The sequence below is a fragment of the Nyctibius grandis genome, chromosome 9 (assembly GCF_013368605.1).
Source record: "Nyctibius grandis isolate bNycGra1 chromosome 9, bNycGra1.pri, whole genome shotgun sequence".
Taxonomy (NCBI): domain Eukaryota; kingdom Metazoa; phylum Chordata; class Aves; order Nyctibiiformes; family Nyctibiidae; genus Nyctibius; species Nyctibius grandis.
In genome coordinates, this window is record NC_090666.1 from 39,342,520 (window position 1) to 39,357,815 (window position 15,296).

The 15,296-nt window shown below is 36.8% G+C and overlaps 1 protein-coding gene across 1 annotated transcript in view; it reads left to right on the top strand.

Annotated features, from left to right (window-relative positions):
- ARHGAP15 (Rho GTPase activating protein 15) overlaps positions 1-15,296 on the top strand; it is a 311,247-nt gene that overhangs the window by 173,064 nt on the left and 122,887 nt on the right. Inside the window, exons 8-9 of the mRNA XM_068408177.1 lie at positions 2,551-2,673; positions 11,750-11,848. Of these exons, the coding sequence (XP_068264278.1) occupies positions 2,551-2,673; positions 11,750-11,848 (222 nt within the window). The remainder of the gene's footprint in view (positions 1-2,550; positions 2,674-11,749; positions 11,849-15,296) is intronic.

Genomic DNA, 15,296 nt, shown 5'->3' on the forward strand with positions numbered 1-15,296 from the left:
ACCCCTGAATTTCTGGGAGGCTTGGAGTTTCCCTCTGGTGACTCACACACGTTTAATAGAATAAAATAAGAAATTAATCAAAGCTAGCTTTGCTGATGTTTTTAGCTGTGCGGTATACAATTCAACATAGAACATACAAAAGAATCCATGACAATAATTATTCCTACCTCTAGATGTAGTTTTAACACCATAATTGCTGTTTCAGGTATAAAACTTCCAGCTGGGTTAATGCATCTTTCTAAACAGAGGGATCTTTACCCTGCTGTCAAGTCATAGATCCCCTATCCTACCACTCACAGTAAGACCACGTTAACTTCAGTTAAAATATCTTAACAAATCTGGTGTATACTTAGAGCTAAGCATGTAGTTCGAGCGGGTGTAAAACAGTTCAGAGTCCTGCAGAATGGGAACTGTGGCAGCCATCTTAAGTGACTTAAGAGATGTTTTCACTCCTGCATCATTTGCACTGGGAAACTTCACTGTAAGTCACAAAAAAAGCAAACCTAGATATGAATCGCTATGGACAGAATGACCCTAAGCAACAAGAAACTCCCCAAACTAAATACAATTCACTTCACTGTTTCGAAGTACCATTAAGATGCAGAATTAGAAACATCCATTTGTTGTTCTTTTTATAGCACGGCCAAGTGACTTGGAATTTTAGCTTGTCCCTGCCAACGATTGCTCAATTTCGAACAAAAAGTCCTCCACTATAATGTTAAAAAAGCACCAACCATCAATTGAATGCTAATCTTTATATTCTATGATACATCACTCCAAGAATGCTACCATTAAAAAAATGTGAATTCTATTTTTCATAAGTGATGGATTATTGTACCAAGCTGTGTATTTTCCAGTAAAGTGTCCTTTTATTTGTCCTGTGTGATTACTAGTTTGTGGAAGTATGTGTGGGGTCATTTTAGTGCTGTGGGAAAATGGAGCACTCTTCTGTTAAAATCAGTAGTGAAATCAGAAGCAAAGTATGCTCTGATCATCATAGGCATGTGTTTAAATATTGCTTTCCTTAATTGGCTATGTTCTATTTACTTAAAATGAACAATTTGGCAAGATTTTCTCCCTTGACAACAGCAAAGCGTAAACCATTTTATAAGTTTGGCTGTTAAAATCAGATTTGTAATGTAAACCACAATATTCCAGGGTTGTTGCTGTTGCTTAAGTAGTTATTTTAGCTTGCCACTATTTTATAATTGTACACCTTTAAATATTCTGGTGCTGTTTGTAACTTATGCAAAGCTTCTTGCTAAAAAATAGCCTAATAATATTGATGATAATTTTCTTTTTGCTCTCTTTTTTCCCTTGGTTTCCCTATATGAAGATCATTGCATTACAGGGGACACTCAATCTGGATGGGGAGATTAGGGAGCATCTCCGTAACTGCAGCTAAACTATCCAGGGTACCATTTAGAAATACTGTCGGAGGGACAATGGACCAATTTCTGCAAGTTCAATTTGGGGAGAATATTGTGTTTTGGTGGATTGATTGATTGATTGACTGACTGATTGATTGATCGATTGTTTTTCAAGAGATGATGGAAATCTATTCTTTCCTCAAAAAGCAGAAGCCACCTCTCTCTCAGCTGGAGGTCCTCGCCAAGGAAGGCCGTACAGCTCTGGCTGCCCTATTTTCCTGCTCAGCATTTGGGGGAATGGGCAGGGTGAGAGAGCCTAGGACACAGGATAAGGGTTATTCAAGGCTGGTGAGGCTCAGATTATTTGTTAGAAAATTTTATAAATCTGCCTGTTCAGGGAAACCTTTGGAGAAGGTCTTCCTATGGCATCAGTGCTGCTTCTGGAGCATCTAGCCTTGAATGCTGAGTTTCTCCTTCGTACTAATACTGTCTATTTTGATAGCTGTGATGGTGCCCTGTAAGCACCTCAGCAGAGAAAAAGTGAAATTTATGCCTTTGAAACTTCCTCCAGGGGATTTTCTGCAGCTGGGTTCTATGTCTTTTTGACACAGAGCAGGAATAAATTGAGCTCAAAATGTTTCTCAGTTTGGTAAATGCCTAAATATAATAAAATATAATAATTAGGATGGGAATACTTTTCTTTCCATAAATTAATGCATCTTGCACACATTTCATGGCAGGCAGCCATGTTTTCTATAACTACGCTAAATATATATATAACGCTTAATCCATCTTGGCAAGAGAATTCAGTCCTTCACTAGTGGTGTAACCATCCATCCTTTCTCATAACAAGTAGTATATAGTTAATAGTGCATAGCACACTTCGAGTCCAGAGTTTTAGTTGAAAAATCATCCATGTGAAACTTGTGGGATTCGTGAACATTTCATGACTAAACTGGTCACCATCCAAATACTTATGGGCAATAAATAATACAACTCTGAATAACCAGCACAAAAGTATTAATCAGACGTTTTGTACTATCCAACCAGCTACACTGCTGACCTAACGCATGATTTTACTAGGGTGGCTATGGCCATTGTTTTCTAAGGATATTTGAGCAAACTGCTATCAGTTCAAAAATATAATTTCTCTGAAGCTTTTTCTTTTGATTTCCTTTAGTTTTCAGACTGAACTACAGTGCCTCTGATACAAATGACAGAAACCGAGTTAAAAGCAGATTAAAGAAGTTCATCTCCCGAAGACCCTCCTTGAAAACGTTGCAAGAAAAGGGACTTATTAAAGGTGTGTTCGGTCTTAGATACTTTTTTTGGAGGAAAGAGTAAAAATTCACAAATGAGTTTTTCATTCTCAGTTAAATGAATAAGTGCATTGGACAAATACTCCTTAGATATGGTTTTGTTGCTGTATCGCACAAAATTTACACTGCTGAACTGTAAAGAAAAAAATCCACGTATGGTTACATCGATCTCTGTGCTATCTGATTACTGCTTCAATTTTTCTGTTTTGGTGTGCACGCAGTAGAAGCCCCTCCACTTCTCACAGGCACTCACCATGCACATTGCAAATCAGCATGTTGCACAACTCCATTTCTTTTTCAGAAAAGAATATTGATATAGTTTTGTATTTTAGAATCCGAAATAGGAACTTCAGTTGCTGTGCAGATTAATTTGTTTTCTAGGGTAGGCTGGAATAGTTTCTGCTCTCTTATCTCATTATTTTTCTAACTCACCAACAAAATACTTTTTTAACAATTTAAAATATGTGACAGTGAATAATAAATGCTTTGAATCTGTGACTTTTTCCTGCTCCAATTTCTTGCTAAGTTGGTCAGCCATCACTTTCACATATCCTTAAAAAATTGTTTCTTTGATAAAATGTGTTTGTTAGTTTATGCAAGGAGTAAGCGTTTGGCTAAGAAGCTGGTAGTTAACTTGAAGGCAGTAGCATTCTGACCACTAATAATCAAGCAAAGCCATGTTTCTAAATATTGTCTGAAATAATGCTTTAAAAATTTACACACTCCCAAATTATTATGTGTGAAACCCACAACTGCACATGCAAATTGACTAGAAAGAGGCATTTTGCCAGCAGCCCCTGTCAGTCTCTGGAGTGTGAGTTTTCCAGTGGTGTGTCAAAAATGACAAGGGGTGTTGCAAGTGTGTATTAAACTTGTCTGTCCTGAGCCAAGAGATTGACCCCAGCCAGCAAAAGCTAAAGCAGCCACAAGAGTTAAACACCAGCTGGGCCCATGTCTGAAGAGGAGGAGAAGATTTTATGAATTAAGTTCTTATGTTTTAGATGCATGCAGAAATGTTCAGTGCAGTGTCGCTTACTGCAAGGAAATCTTCGTTATATGAAATCATTATGTGCCTTAGTGATGGGCTTCTGCTTCTAACTGCCACAGACACTTTAAAAAAATGTCATTTATACATAAATATGTGCGTGAGAGGTGTGCACACTCACACACCATACTTTTAGGATCTGTCCTTTCACATTGATACTATCTGATTTCAATACATTAGAGGGGTTTGCCTCTTTGAAGTACTCAGTGGGTTGAGGATGGGATCTGAATGCATGATATTAGTTTGTTTCAGTTATTACAGTAATAGAGGAGTGATTTATAGTCTTTTAATTTCTGGATTTAAGGGGGTTTTTTTTAGTTTAATAAAGTGTGGCTGATGAATCTCCTGCGGTGTTACATAGGGATCAGATGTGATCCCTACTAACAAATACAGATTCATTAGCATAACTCAAATCCATCCTCTAATATATCTCTCTAGGAAAGCCAGATGCATTTGGTTTTGGCTACCGTTGCATTATGCTCTTGATTCATAAACATAGCTTGGTTCTACCTGGGATACTCTTCCACGGATAACGAAGATGCACCATTTGTGACACAGTAATTTGGAATTGGTACCCGGCACGGTTTTATTACCAAACTAATGTCACCATGAAGAAAACATGTTAGTTATCTACCATGAAGTTTCATTAGGATTAGGTTTTGGCCATGCAAATGAAGCAGGGTTCGTTAGCACGGCTTAATTCCAATCTACAGTAAGTCTATGTGAAATGCTTATTTGATAAGGTTCCTTCATTGTCTTCACCAGAGTTTATCCCTTAATCTGTTAAAATGTTATGAAAATGCAGTTGCACTGCTTATACAGAGACCACTTTTAAACGTTAATTTTTAGACTCACATTAGAATATTTTTAAATCATAAAATGCAACAATCCAGACTAAAAATGAAAAGCTTGCCAAATTTTGTATTATAAGATGTATCTATTTATTTTTCTAAAGGTGACTTAAATGGTTGCAGAAACCTCTCAAAACTATTTATTTGCTCGCTTCTTAAGGGAAAAAAATGTTAACCAATTTTTACAAGAAAAAAATTCTTCCAGCTCTGAGAACATGCATACTAACTTTTATCCCATAGGGAAATACTTCTGTCAGAACTGTAAATCCCTTAAAATAGGGGCTCATAATAAAAGTGTGTCTAAAGCCTTGCAGGACATCTTGGTACCAAATTTCTGACAAAGGGCTGTTTTGTGTGCCAGTGAAGAACTGACATAAATATCTGTGAAGCGTGTGGTGTTAATTACTCCAATGCAGTGGCACTGTAGGTGCTGTGAAAACCTTCACTTTTCATCAAGTGCTATTCATATTTGCCAGGAGCACTATAAAGCTCTCAAATCTATATTGATTTTTTACATTGTATGTCACGTTGGAACCAAAACTCCAATAAATTTAACACGTAAATTATAGTAATGAGTAAATACATTTTAAGGTGGTAAGTTCACTTAAACACAGTTCTGTGCTCTGTTAGTCACTGTTGTGTACACACTTGGCCAGAAGACTCGACACATTTCTCCGCATTAACCAAATTTGGGAATACAGGCTTCAAAATTAAATAGCAGTTTGATCTCCTGGGGTACTTTGTTCTGCCAACACTGTTATCAGAAAATCTAGAAATTATGTGATTGTCATTTAACTCTTAACAAAACTTTGTTTATGTAGGATGTAGCAAATATCCATGTAGTAAATAAAGTAGGTAATTAACAGATGAGAACAATAAGAAGTAGGAGGATAATAATCAGACAAGGGAATGTAGCAGACCAAAGTGTGAATGTTAGTTGCATATTGATCTGAAAATGAGGACTCGCCAACGCTTTACATGACAAAAAGTTATTTTTGTCATCGCTGTCCCATTTGCTTTCTAGTCCTTTGCGTAAAAGAAGCCAGGATGGGAACAGCACATTGGCTCCATTCATTGTGATGGGCTGGTGACGGGTTTTTCATGCTCCAGCGAGAGCTCTAATGAGGATCATCACTCCTTCTCTTTCCGTCCCACTCATGCTTGCACAAAATATCTTTAGTCTAGAAGCATTTTGAGTAGTTTTCGAGATGTGTAATACAGTAATTTTGCATAGTATGTATGTGTCTGTATGCACACTTGTGTTCATATACATCCACACACGCACGCAAACCTAGAGACAGTAAATAAGAGACGTTCCACGTCTGCCATTGTAACTGTTATTTTGAGAATAACTGTGTTTAAATTTATATGCTAGGGCAGGGGTCCTCAGTTCCTTGGGATTGAAATATTCTCAGAATTTACAGAATCTGCACTAATATGCTAGAAAAATAATATATAAATCTTCTCTTTTAAAACTACTTTATAGTCTATAATTGAACTTTGATCTTTATGTTTGAGCTTTGTCATGATTTAATATTACCCAAAATGAATTGCCAACCTTCAACTTGATATTGGCCTGCTAACTCCCTGATTTCTGAGCCTTTCTAGTCCATAAAAAAAAAAATACTTCTGTGAAACTGTGATTTTAAAGCTATGGTGGTTGTGTTGGTAATAGACTATCACAAAAAACACTTCCAGTAAATGGTAAAAAAGCATGAGTAGCAATTTAGCATAAATGACATTGTGGGAAATGAGGAAAATGCAGTTATGCAGCTGGCAAGAAATTAATCTATTTTTTTGGGGGGGTGGATTCTTTTTTTCCCAAAAGCTAGACACCGAAGGATCTTCACTGAAATTATTTCATAAGTTAAGTTAAGGCAAAACCCAAAACAGCATAAAAATTGGAATGGTTACAACTCTCTCAAGATGAAAATAAAAGCCACTCAATTGCTAGTGAAAGGAACTAGCTGTGATTTGGCTTGATAGCCTATAGAACAAGGCCCAGCATATGTTGGTGGTTGTGCAGATAGCAGCGCAGGGAACACCAACCAGTTTATTTCCAGACAAGGAAAAAGTCTTTATTATCTCATATGTCTCAATGGACCTTGGAGTAGTTCAATGTAATGAGTGTAATGCTCATGAGAGGTCCAAAAGGGTAGTTTAAGACCTACCTTTGGTGTGTTCTCTAATTCTTCTGGGTTATGCAGGAATTTAGCAAGTGATCTGGTGCCCATAATAACTTAGGGAAAGTTAGGAAATGTTTCGTTTGACTTGCAGAGACAGTGGGTCACAAGGCTATTTCTTTCTTTAACCACTACATGGAGTTTTGGAAGTATTTTCCCCAAATCCCGTGTATGGCCAAACACTAGACAAAGTGATTTTTGCCTTTGACACTATGGTCAGTAATAATTCAGATCATTTAAAAATATTTCATTTTTGACGACCTGTTTTGAGGAGTACAGCAGACTCGCTCTCTTTGAATACAAATGAGCTCTTGTCCCCAGTAAAACATCACCATTTCTTAAAAGAGACCAGGGTCTGCAGTACTCTTTATTTTCCCTTTTTCTGAGAAAGTGAAACAAATCTGGTAGTTCATATGCCACTTAATAGTAACTGTTCACAAATGTAATTTTTTTTTTAATTGATGACCACCACAGATCAACGATATATAGTAAATCTCCAAGTTAAAAGGACTGGCAAGATTCCCAGCTAGCATAAATCAGGGGAGCTCCATTGACAACCTCGCTGACTTCAGTCAGCTGAGGACCTGGCCCACTTATTGTAAAAGCATCGTGGCATTATTTGGAGCCCCAGTCTGGGACCAGCATCATTTTAATGTCTGACTTAATATGTCTGACTCTACAGATTGAGCAGCTAGAAGAAGTCACCTTTCAGAACATGGCCCTTTCCAACCACATCCCTTCCCACTCCAAAAAATTCACTGCTGTGGTGCCTACTGTTCCGTCCCTCTCTGGACATTCCTCTCTTATTTTGCCTTTTTGTTTTCTTTCCCCATTTTCCCTCCCAAATTCAAACAGATACGAAGAAAACAAACAACGTAGATGTTGATAGAAAGCTCTGGTAGTCCAGCAGTTCAAATCCAGATGTAATAGAGTTAACTCTGCTCCTGGAAGGCACTGGATTACATAGATATAATTCAAGTTTCTAAAAACTTGGGCATTACACCATTATACCTTCTCCTCGCATGTCAGAATTTGAGCTTCTCCCTGAGAAATAGGAATATTAGCCATGTCCTTCCCTGTTTTTTTAATAAAAAACACTGAAGTGTGAGTTCCTTCCAAGCGTGGCCACATCTCATCCATGTACACCAAAAACAGTTAAACAATGACATTCTCAGTGAGGATGTGGCTTTAGAGATTTTGTTTTAATTGTTTCTTTTCCAGAAGTATTGTCTCCCGTAGACAAGATTTCTGCAGCTCAGAATTAGCGGCTTTGCTGCAGCCTGCAAGAACTACTCAAAAAAAAGAAGCTCTGTCAGGCTCAGGGAAAACTTGAAGCTCACCAGAACGAGCAATTCATTGCAGCTGTAATCATCATTTTATATTATACAACTTGCGAATGTCCATTCCCTCCTCTTCTGGTGTCTTGTTATATATCCATGTGCAAAGCTGTCACACACCCCAGCATCTTAAACAGAAAGTTTAATGCGCAGATATCAGGGGTGTGTAATGTAAACCATACCACCAAACATATCATGAATATATTGCTCTTCTTAAAAATGCTTGTTGGTTTTTCATACTACAGTATTGACTAACTGTCTGTGTTTGATGTATGGTTTACCAGCCTGATGTAGACTTATGGTTAGAGCTTAACTTGTTAGTTCTGCTTTTGCAGCCAATTCAGAATAACTACAGATGCCCCGAGATATTAAAATTGACTGCTCAAATGGACTCAGTGTGGGAGTTTCATTGGTTTTAAATTGATAACAGCTGAAAGAGTGAATGATTAAAGCTGTATATGGGCATAGTATGCAGCTCCTTTGTACAAGCCCTTGTGAACAGAATCCACTGTATGGGAATTGCTTTTGTTCTAATAAAAGATATTTCTGAACAATTGTTAGCTTAGATTTTTGAATGATGAAACAAGAGCATTTCAGGAGCCTATAGAGGAAATAATTCCTGAGAAACTGGAATAACTCTGAGAAGATAAAGTGGATTTCTATTCAGAGGGGAGCATTTAAAGTTAAGTAGCATTCCATAAGGTGGTAATTGTGTCTATTTCCCAGGCATTTGAGTTAAATAAGCTGGATAAGAAACATAAACTGTCATAACAGGAGATTAGGAGTGTTGTGTACATCTTTTTTTTTTTCAAGTCATAAAAAATGAAATTTTGAAGGGCTTTATCACAAATAAATCAAACAAAGGCTTTTTTGCTTCTTTTATCCATTTGGGAGCAGTTCTTAGTTTTTGAAAAAATGTTCTGGATAGTTTCCTCTTAAACTAGTTTTAAAAAATACATACACACCTATAAAAGAATAAGAAAATAATATTTTAATCTTGGTTACACATAAACCTAGTTTTAAAAAGTTAGTAATTTGCCATTCCTATAATTCGTTGTTTTCAAAATACTGCAGAAACAACTCTTAGCTGAGTTTTCCTCAACTATCCCTGTGACCTCTAAGGTGTAAATATGGCAGTGTAACTACCGCCATTCCCATGTTTACGTACAGAAACAGATCCAGCAAAAAATCAATTGACTAGAGAGAGTCACAGAGTTTGCGGTTCAGAAGTACCCAGAATTCAGAGTATTTGGATGACTCACGAGATCATGTACTTAGAAATACTCATGAATTTCTAGAAGGGGGAAAAAAAAATCCAAAGCAGTTGAGTGTTGTTTTACCATAGTCTCTTTTGATGCCCAGCAACTGTTAGTTCTGATTTGCTTCAATTTGCTTCCATTCAAGACAAAAATCCTGAGTGCCTATTTTCTAAAGAAGAGGTGTTTTAAAGCTTAACTGCAGGATACAGAATGTGACTATATCCATATGCTGAAAAGTATATAAAATGAGGTTAAACATTTTGCTGAAGATACAGAATCTGTACCCAGAAAAGAAGTAACGGACCAGGTGAGAATTGCAAAAGAGTTTCCAGCCTTTTGAAAATTTCCTCCCAGGAATACCAAGTATTTTGCATTCATAATGGGGATTGAAAAAATAACTGCAAAATAATCCTGGAAGTTGGTTATAAAGTGCTTATAATAGAGAAGAGAATCTGCTGAACAACCATGCATTCATTTTGTTTCAATTCTTCATGTATTGCCATCTAAACACAGTGCAGATCTTTGCCTGTTTTGCTTCTGAAATTGTTTACAAGTGTCTTTGTCCACCATTAAGATACAGTTTTACTTCTTTTTAACATAATTTACATTGGAGACAGTTCCATATTATGCAAAGAATTTGACAGGTCTTTGCTAGAATTTTAAAAAACAATTAAGATGTCAAAAGAGGAAGTGCTAGTACATTTTAATCATAAATCTCTGTATATATAATTACCACTGAAGGCAGCTATAAATGTTTTATGAAGAAAATGTAACCAGACTGTGCTTTGTCAGAAACATAACCCCAAAACATGTAACAGACTGTTCGCTAATGCTTAACGCCGCACATCACACAACCTTCTTCAGTGTAGTTCTGTGAACCCAGTCCTCCATTCCTTCTGCAGCCGAAACTCCAGCTAGCTTAAATTCAGGCTTTGATGTACTCTACCAGAATGCAGATCACATGCATTGAGAGGTGGTAGAATAAACTCCCCTGATACATATCAAGAAGTCCAAACCATCCCATGCACCTCACCTTGTTTCGCTGATTGTTCCCTGCTCTGGGCTATTAGGAAAGAAAAGGCAATAGAGCTGCTTTTGAAACCTAAGCTTAGTAAGAAGTGGTAGTGATTAACGATAGGAAAGGGAAGGTCGTTGCAAAGCAGAAAATAAAACAGGTTTTGTCTGTCAGTGAGAAAAAGGTGCGCTGCTTGGAGGAAGAAGCACTCAAACTGATTGTGGTGGAAGATTGTGGGACTGCCTACGGAGGAAATATCCAGTGCCATGGGAGCTGTAGAGGACAGCAGGAGCTCCTGCTGTTCTGCCAGTGAGCGTCATTGTTGGATTTGCTCTGCAGAGACCGAGCTTGTGCTAGCACCCCTCAGCCTATACAAACATTTTCGAAGCTTGTACGCCAAGTTCCAAAATATAGTACTCTGAGAAATGCTATATGGAGACTGTCTCGTTGGATAAATGATGATAGTACACTCCTATTGTTTGAGCATTTAACTGGCTCTTATTGAGTAGTTTCTCTCATCTGTTTGATTAATTTTGATCCTAGCTGACAATGTGCCCATTACTGATTGCTCTTTTCATAATTTCTCAAACATATAGAGTAGAAATGAGGTGGAGGAAGCTAATTAGTAATCTGAAGAGTTTAACTTGCTTAGACAAATATGTTTTATAGTCAACATTCAAAGTTGATCAAAACTTTTAAATCATAAAAAGGCAGTATTACCTAGTTAAATGCTTATTCAACATTAAAACAACGCAAATCACAAATTAAAATTGGTGTAAGATATGCAGTCCTCATCAAAAGACATCTAGTACATTCTGGTTTTTATACCGGTAGTTTGATGACAAAAAACCTCCTGTAAAGACAAGATGAAATTGTACTAAATCTTAATGATGCAAAGTAATGGAGCCCTGGCATTCCTATGGTGCTCTATGGAAAGAGTGAAACTCCATATGCGTGGAAGAGACAGGCTACCTGACAATATGAGTTTCAAGGTTGGACCATCGGTTAATATCATGCAGGATTTGGGATTCAACAAGATGTGGAGCTGTGTCTCTAGAATGGCTTTCGCTTTTTTACAGCAGGTCCAAGCAAACTCCAGACCTCCAAGCCTTAGAAAGGTCAAGGGCTAAATGGCAACTGAAACTTGAGACCAGAGGAAGTATCTGAGTGATATGGGCAGCAGGTATCGAGAGGTTTGGTTCTGTGGCAGAAGTTAACAGCCACTAGGACTCAGAAAGGATTTCTTTCCAACATTGTCTGTCCATCTTTGAAAGCTGAGGTTTTAATTAATATATAAGCTCAGAAGAGAGAAAAATCCCACTACTAATAATATGCCTTAATGTATTTTCTTCTTTTTTTTCCAAATGTAGATCAAATTTTTGGTTCCCATTTGCACTTGGTTTGTGAGCATGAGAAATCTACAGTTCCCCAGTTTGTAAGACTGTGTATAAACGCTGTTGAAAAAAGAGGTGAGTACCTTAATATTTAACACTATTTTTTTTCTCTATTAGTAATCAGAACTTTTACCTTGTAACTCTGCTTCAATTGCCAGGGTAGGCAGGCAGTTCAATTTATAATACAGTTATGAATTGAACTATATCACATTCTGTATCTTCATTTTCTTTATATGATAAGACACTAATAGAATCCATTCATGCTGATTATTCCTTATATTTTGTTTGACATCTTGTTGTTTTAGTCTTTCTCGGGGCAAGCAAATGCTAAACATCAATAAAATGTCAGTAACTTTCATTCTGAAGTCTCTGGTGAGCATAATGCCAATACTTTTTCCTAAGTCCTGAATTGTATTCAACCAAAATAAATGTTATTCTAGTGTGACTGTATTTTTTTTAATGTGTGCAGGTGTCTAATTTTTACAGTTATTTTTAAAAGCCATAATATTGTAAGAATATTGGAATGAGTATTCATCCTCATTAAAAGTTTTGATTAATTTAATAAGAAGGATTTTCATGGTATAAAAAGATGTGCTTAACACCGTTGTCTGCCTTCCTTTCTTCAGAGTGTATCTTCTCTTATTGAAGGTCATTTTCTTTGGAAGGTGCGTGCAGTAGATGCAGAATCTTAAAATGTATTGTATAAAAATGTGAGGCTTCATCACCATCTGTTACAAATTTACAACTTGTTCCAGGGATCTGGGGAAACATATATCTTGCAAAAGATAGAAAATTTATTTTCAGAATAAGGCTGAGTGAACCCATTGTCACTGCCATATACTGGAGTCTCAGAACAAGAGAACCAATGAAAAATAAAGATGCTTAGACCGTTAACCACAAAGGAGAAAGCTATTTTAATTCCATCATTGTTACCTGGTTTTATAGTGAAAGGTGCAATAAAACTACCCTGGAGTTTCAAACTTTGGGAAATTCATACTTTAATTATATAGCAAAGAGAGCACTGGGATATTATTACTCCCGGAATGATTGGCAGGAAGTCAGAGACTAACAAACTGGAGATAGCTCGGTAGGGGGAGATAGTAGCATTGGTTTTTTGGAGGAAGGCTGGAGGCTGGATAAAGAAAGAGACAAAGAAAGGGGACAAATGTGTGAAGTGACTGTTAATAGAGGAGGAATTGCGAGGAGGAATTCAGAACATGAGAAGGAAAGGCAGAGATTAGATTATAAAAATGCCACGCCATGCAGAACATGTCTAATTGACTGCTTGGTTACGACCTTAGTACAGGTTCTCCAAAAGATGCACTAGATATTTCATAGATGTTTTGTGATATCTGACCACTCCTCCAGCAGAAGTGAGGCTAGAGGTCTCCGCACTGCTGAACTGTAATAGAAAAATCCAAGAAACCTAATTAGATGTTTATTGTCTGTGTGATTATCAGGGAAATGTTCACAGAAAAAAATGAAAATATCATTGTTTCTTCAGAGGAGTTCATCGTTCATAGTATTGCCTTATTGTTTTTGTGTTTTCTTCCTACTTGCTGTGACTTCGAGAAGTCTACCCCTTTTAGTTAGCTTAGTATGTAAATAAAAGCTAATCCTATGGCATGAGATAAAAATTTCATTTTATCAGTGTATTTATGAGTTTATATTTGATATACATTTTTTCTATTATTATTTTCTTGGATTAAGATGCTTGCATTTACATTCTATTTACTCAAAGTGTTGTTTTTACTAAGTTCTGGCATAAACTATCTCAGGACAGCAGTAATTTATGTGAAGCTAAGTCCAATGTTTATGCAAGCTTCTGATGACATTTTATACCGGGGTTGGTATTAGGAAGCAGTATGTGGAGGTGCCAAGTCTCCCGGCATGGCTGAGACTCAACAGATCTGAAGCCCTCCTCTTAATGGCCAGATATGCCTCCAGCCAAGATACTCAACTGCAGAGTCATGGGAAATACTTATGTACCAATTATGGGAAAGGCACATTTAATGAAAACTGTATGTTTACTTTCATAGTCTTAGTAAGATGGCCTAGATACTCAGTACAGCTGGCATATTGGCTGTTGTAGAAAAGCTTTTTTTCCTATTTAGAAAATATATCATCTACATACTGTAACTGTACCAAAATGTTACTTGCGTGCTTCGTTTAAGATAAAGGATTATTAGGAAAAAAGCCTTTAGGAGACTAACCCTAAATGCAACTTACAAAACATTCATACTTTGCTGAACGGTTGTGTTCTTATTTATCAGCTCATGGTTTTAATTATTATTTACCTATTGATTTTCTACATATTTTTCTGATTTTTAGAACATTATCACTGTGCATAGAAAGTAAGTTTAGCAGTGATCTGAATAAACCCTATTAATTAGTACATTTTCCTGTGTAAATGAGGTTACATACAATAGCCAACTGTAGTAATATTCTCCCACAGATTAAAAATGTAGAGGGTGTCATTAACTGTTGGCAAGATTTCCTGTTTAGGTACACTATTTTTAAATTAATATCTACATTGAAATCAAAGGAATTATTCTGAAATTATTTTGCTGCAGCTTAGATCAGATTTGGGTCACTTGCCCCTAGGCTACTGTTCGCTTATTCACCATTTCAGGACAGGGGTGCTTTATAAGGTCTGGTCTAAAAATTCTCACACCATAATGCATATTTTTCTATCTGACAAGGATTCACTTGTCCAAGAGTGAATTCCATGTTTTCAACCTTTTTTTTTGGTATTTTTAGTTATTGAAATAGGACTGGGAAGCAGAAAGTCTTTCTACATTTACTCAGCCATATTGCAGAGCTGGTAGTGGAGTCTAACAGTCAATAAAAATGCACCCATTCTTGTAAACTTGCAAGGCAATTGTCACATTTAATTTTTTTTTAAAGCAAGCTCAGTTTTTTTCTTCATTCTTCCTGTATTATTTATTCATTTGTAATTTTTTTACAAACTTCTAGTCCTGAGTATCTAGCTATACAGACCTGTGCCACTGAAGTCAATAGTATCCAGGCAAAAAGTGTTGCACCTACATTAGATACTCTTGGTATCTAATGCAATATCCTAAATGGAAAAAAAATCCCACGTATATGATGTGACCTTCTGAGGTTAAAAGAATAATTCCGTACCATGCAACGACCAGACTGAAGAAATACAGAGGCTAGTCTAAGATTTCTAGCATTTCTTCACTTCCTACTTTTTCAGGGACTTAGAGGGAAAGTTTTCCATGGAACGGTGTACTCCTTGTTTTTTTTGTGTAGTCTTTTATTTCGCCATCAATTTCTACCTTGGATATACCTCAGGCTTTTCTGGAGCTATCTGTTGACTTACCTTTTTCAATCTGTATTCCACACTTTTTCTTCTCCCCAGAAAGTGTCTGCTAAGTAGCCCCGACCTTGAGCTGTGTGGTGCAGCAAGGAAAGCCTGGGACAATCCTCCCAGCGTACTATAACTCACATGCTCTGCACTTCTGCCAAGGGTGGGGTCCATTGCAAGATTTCTGGTGTT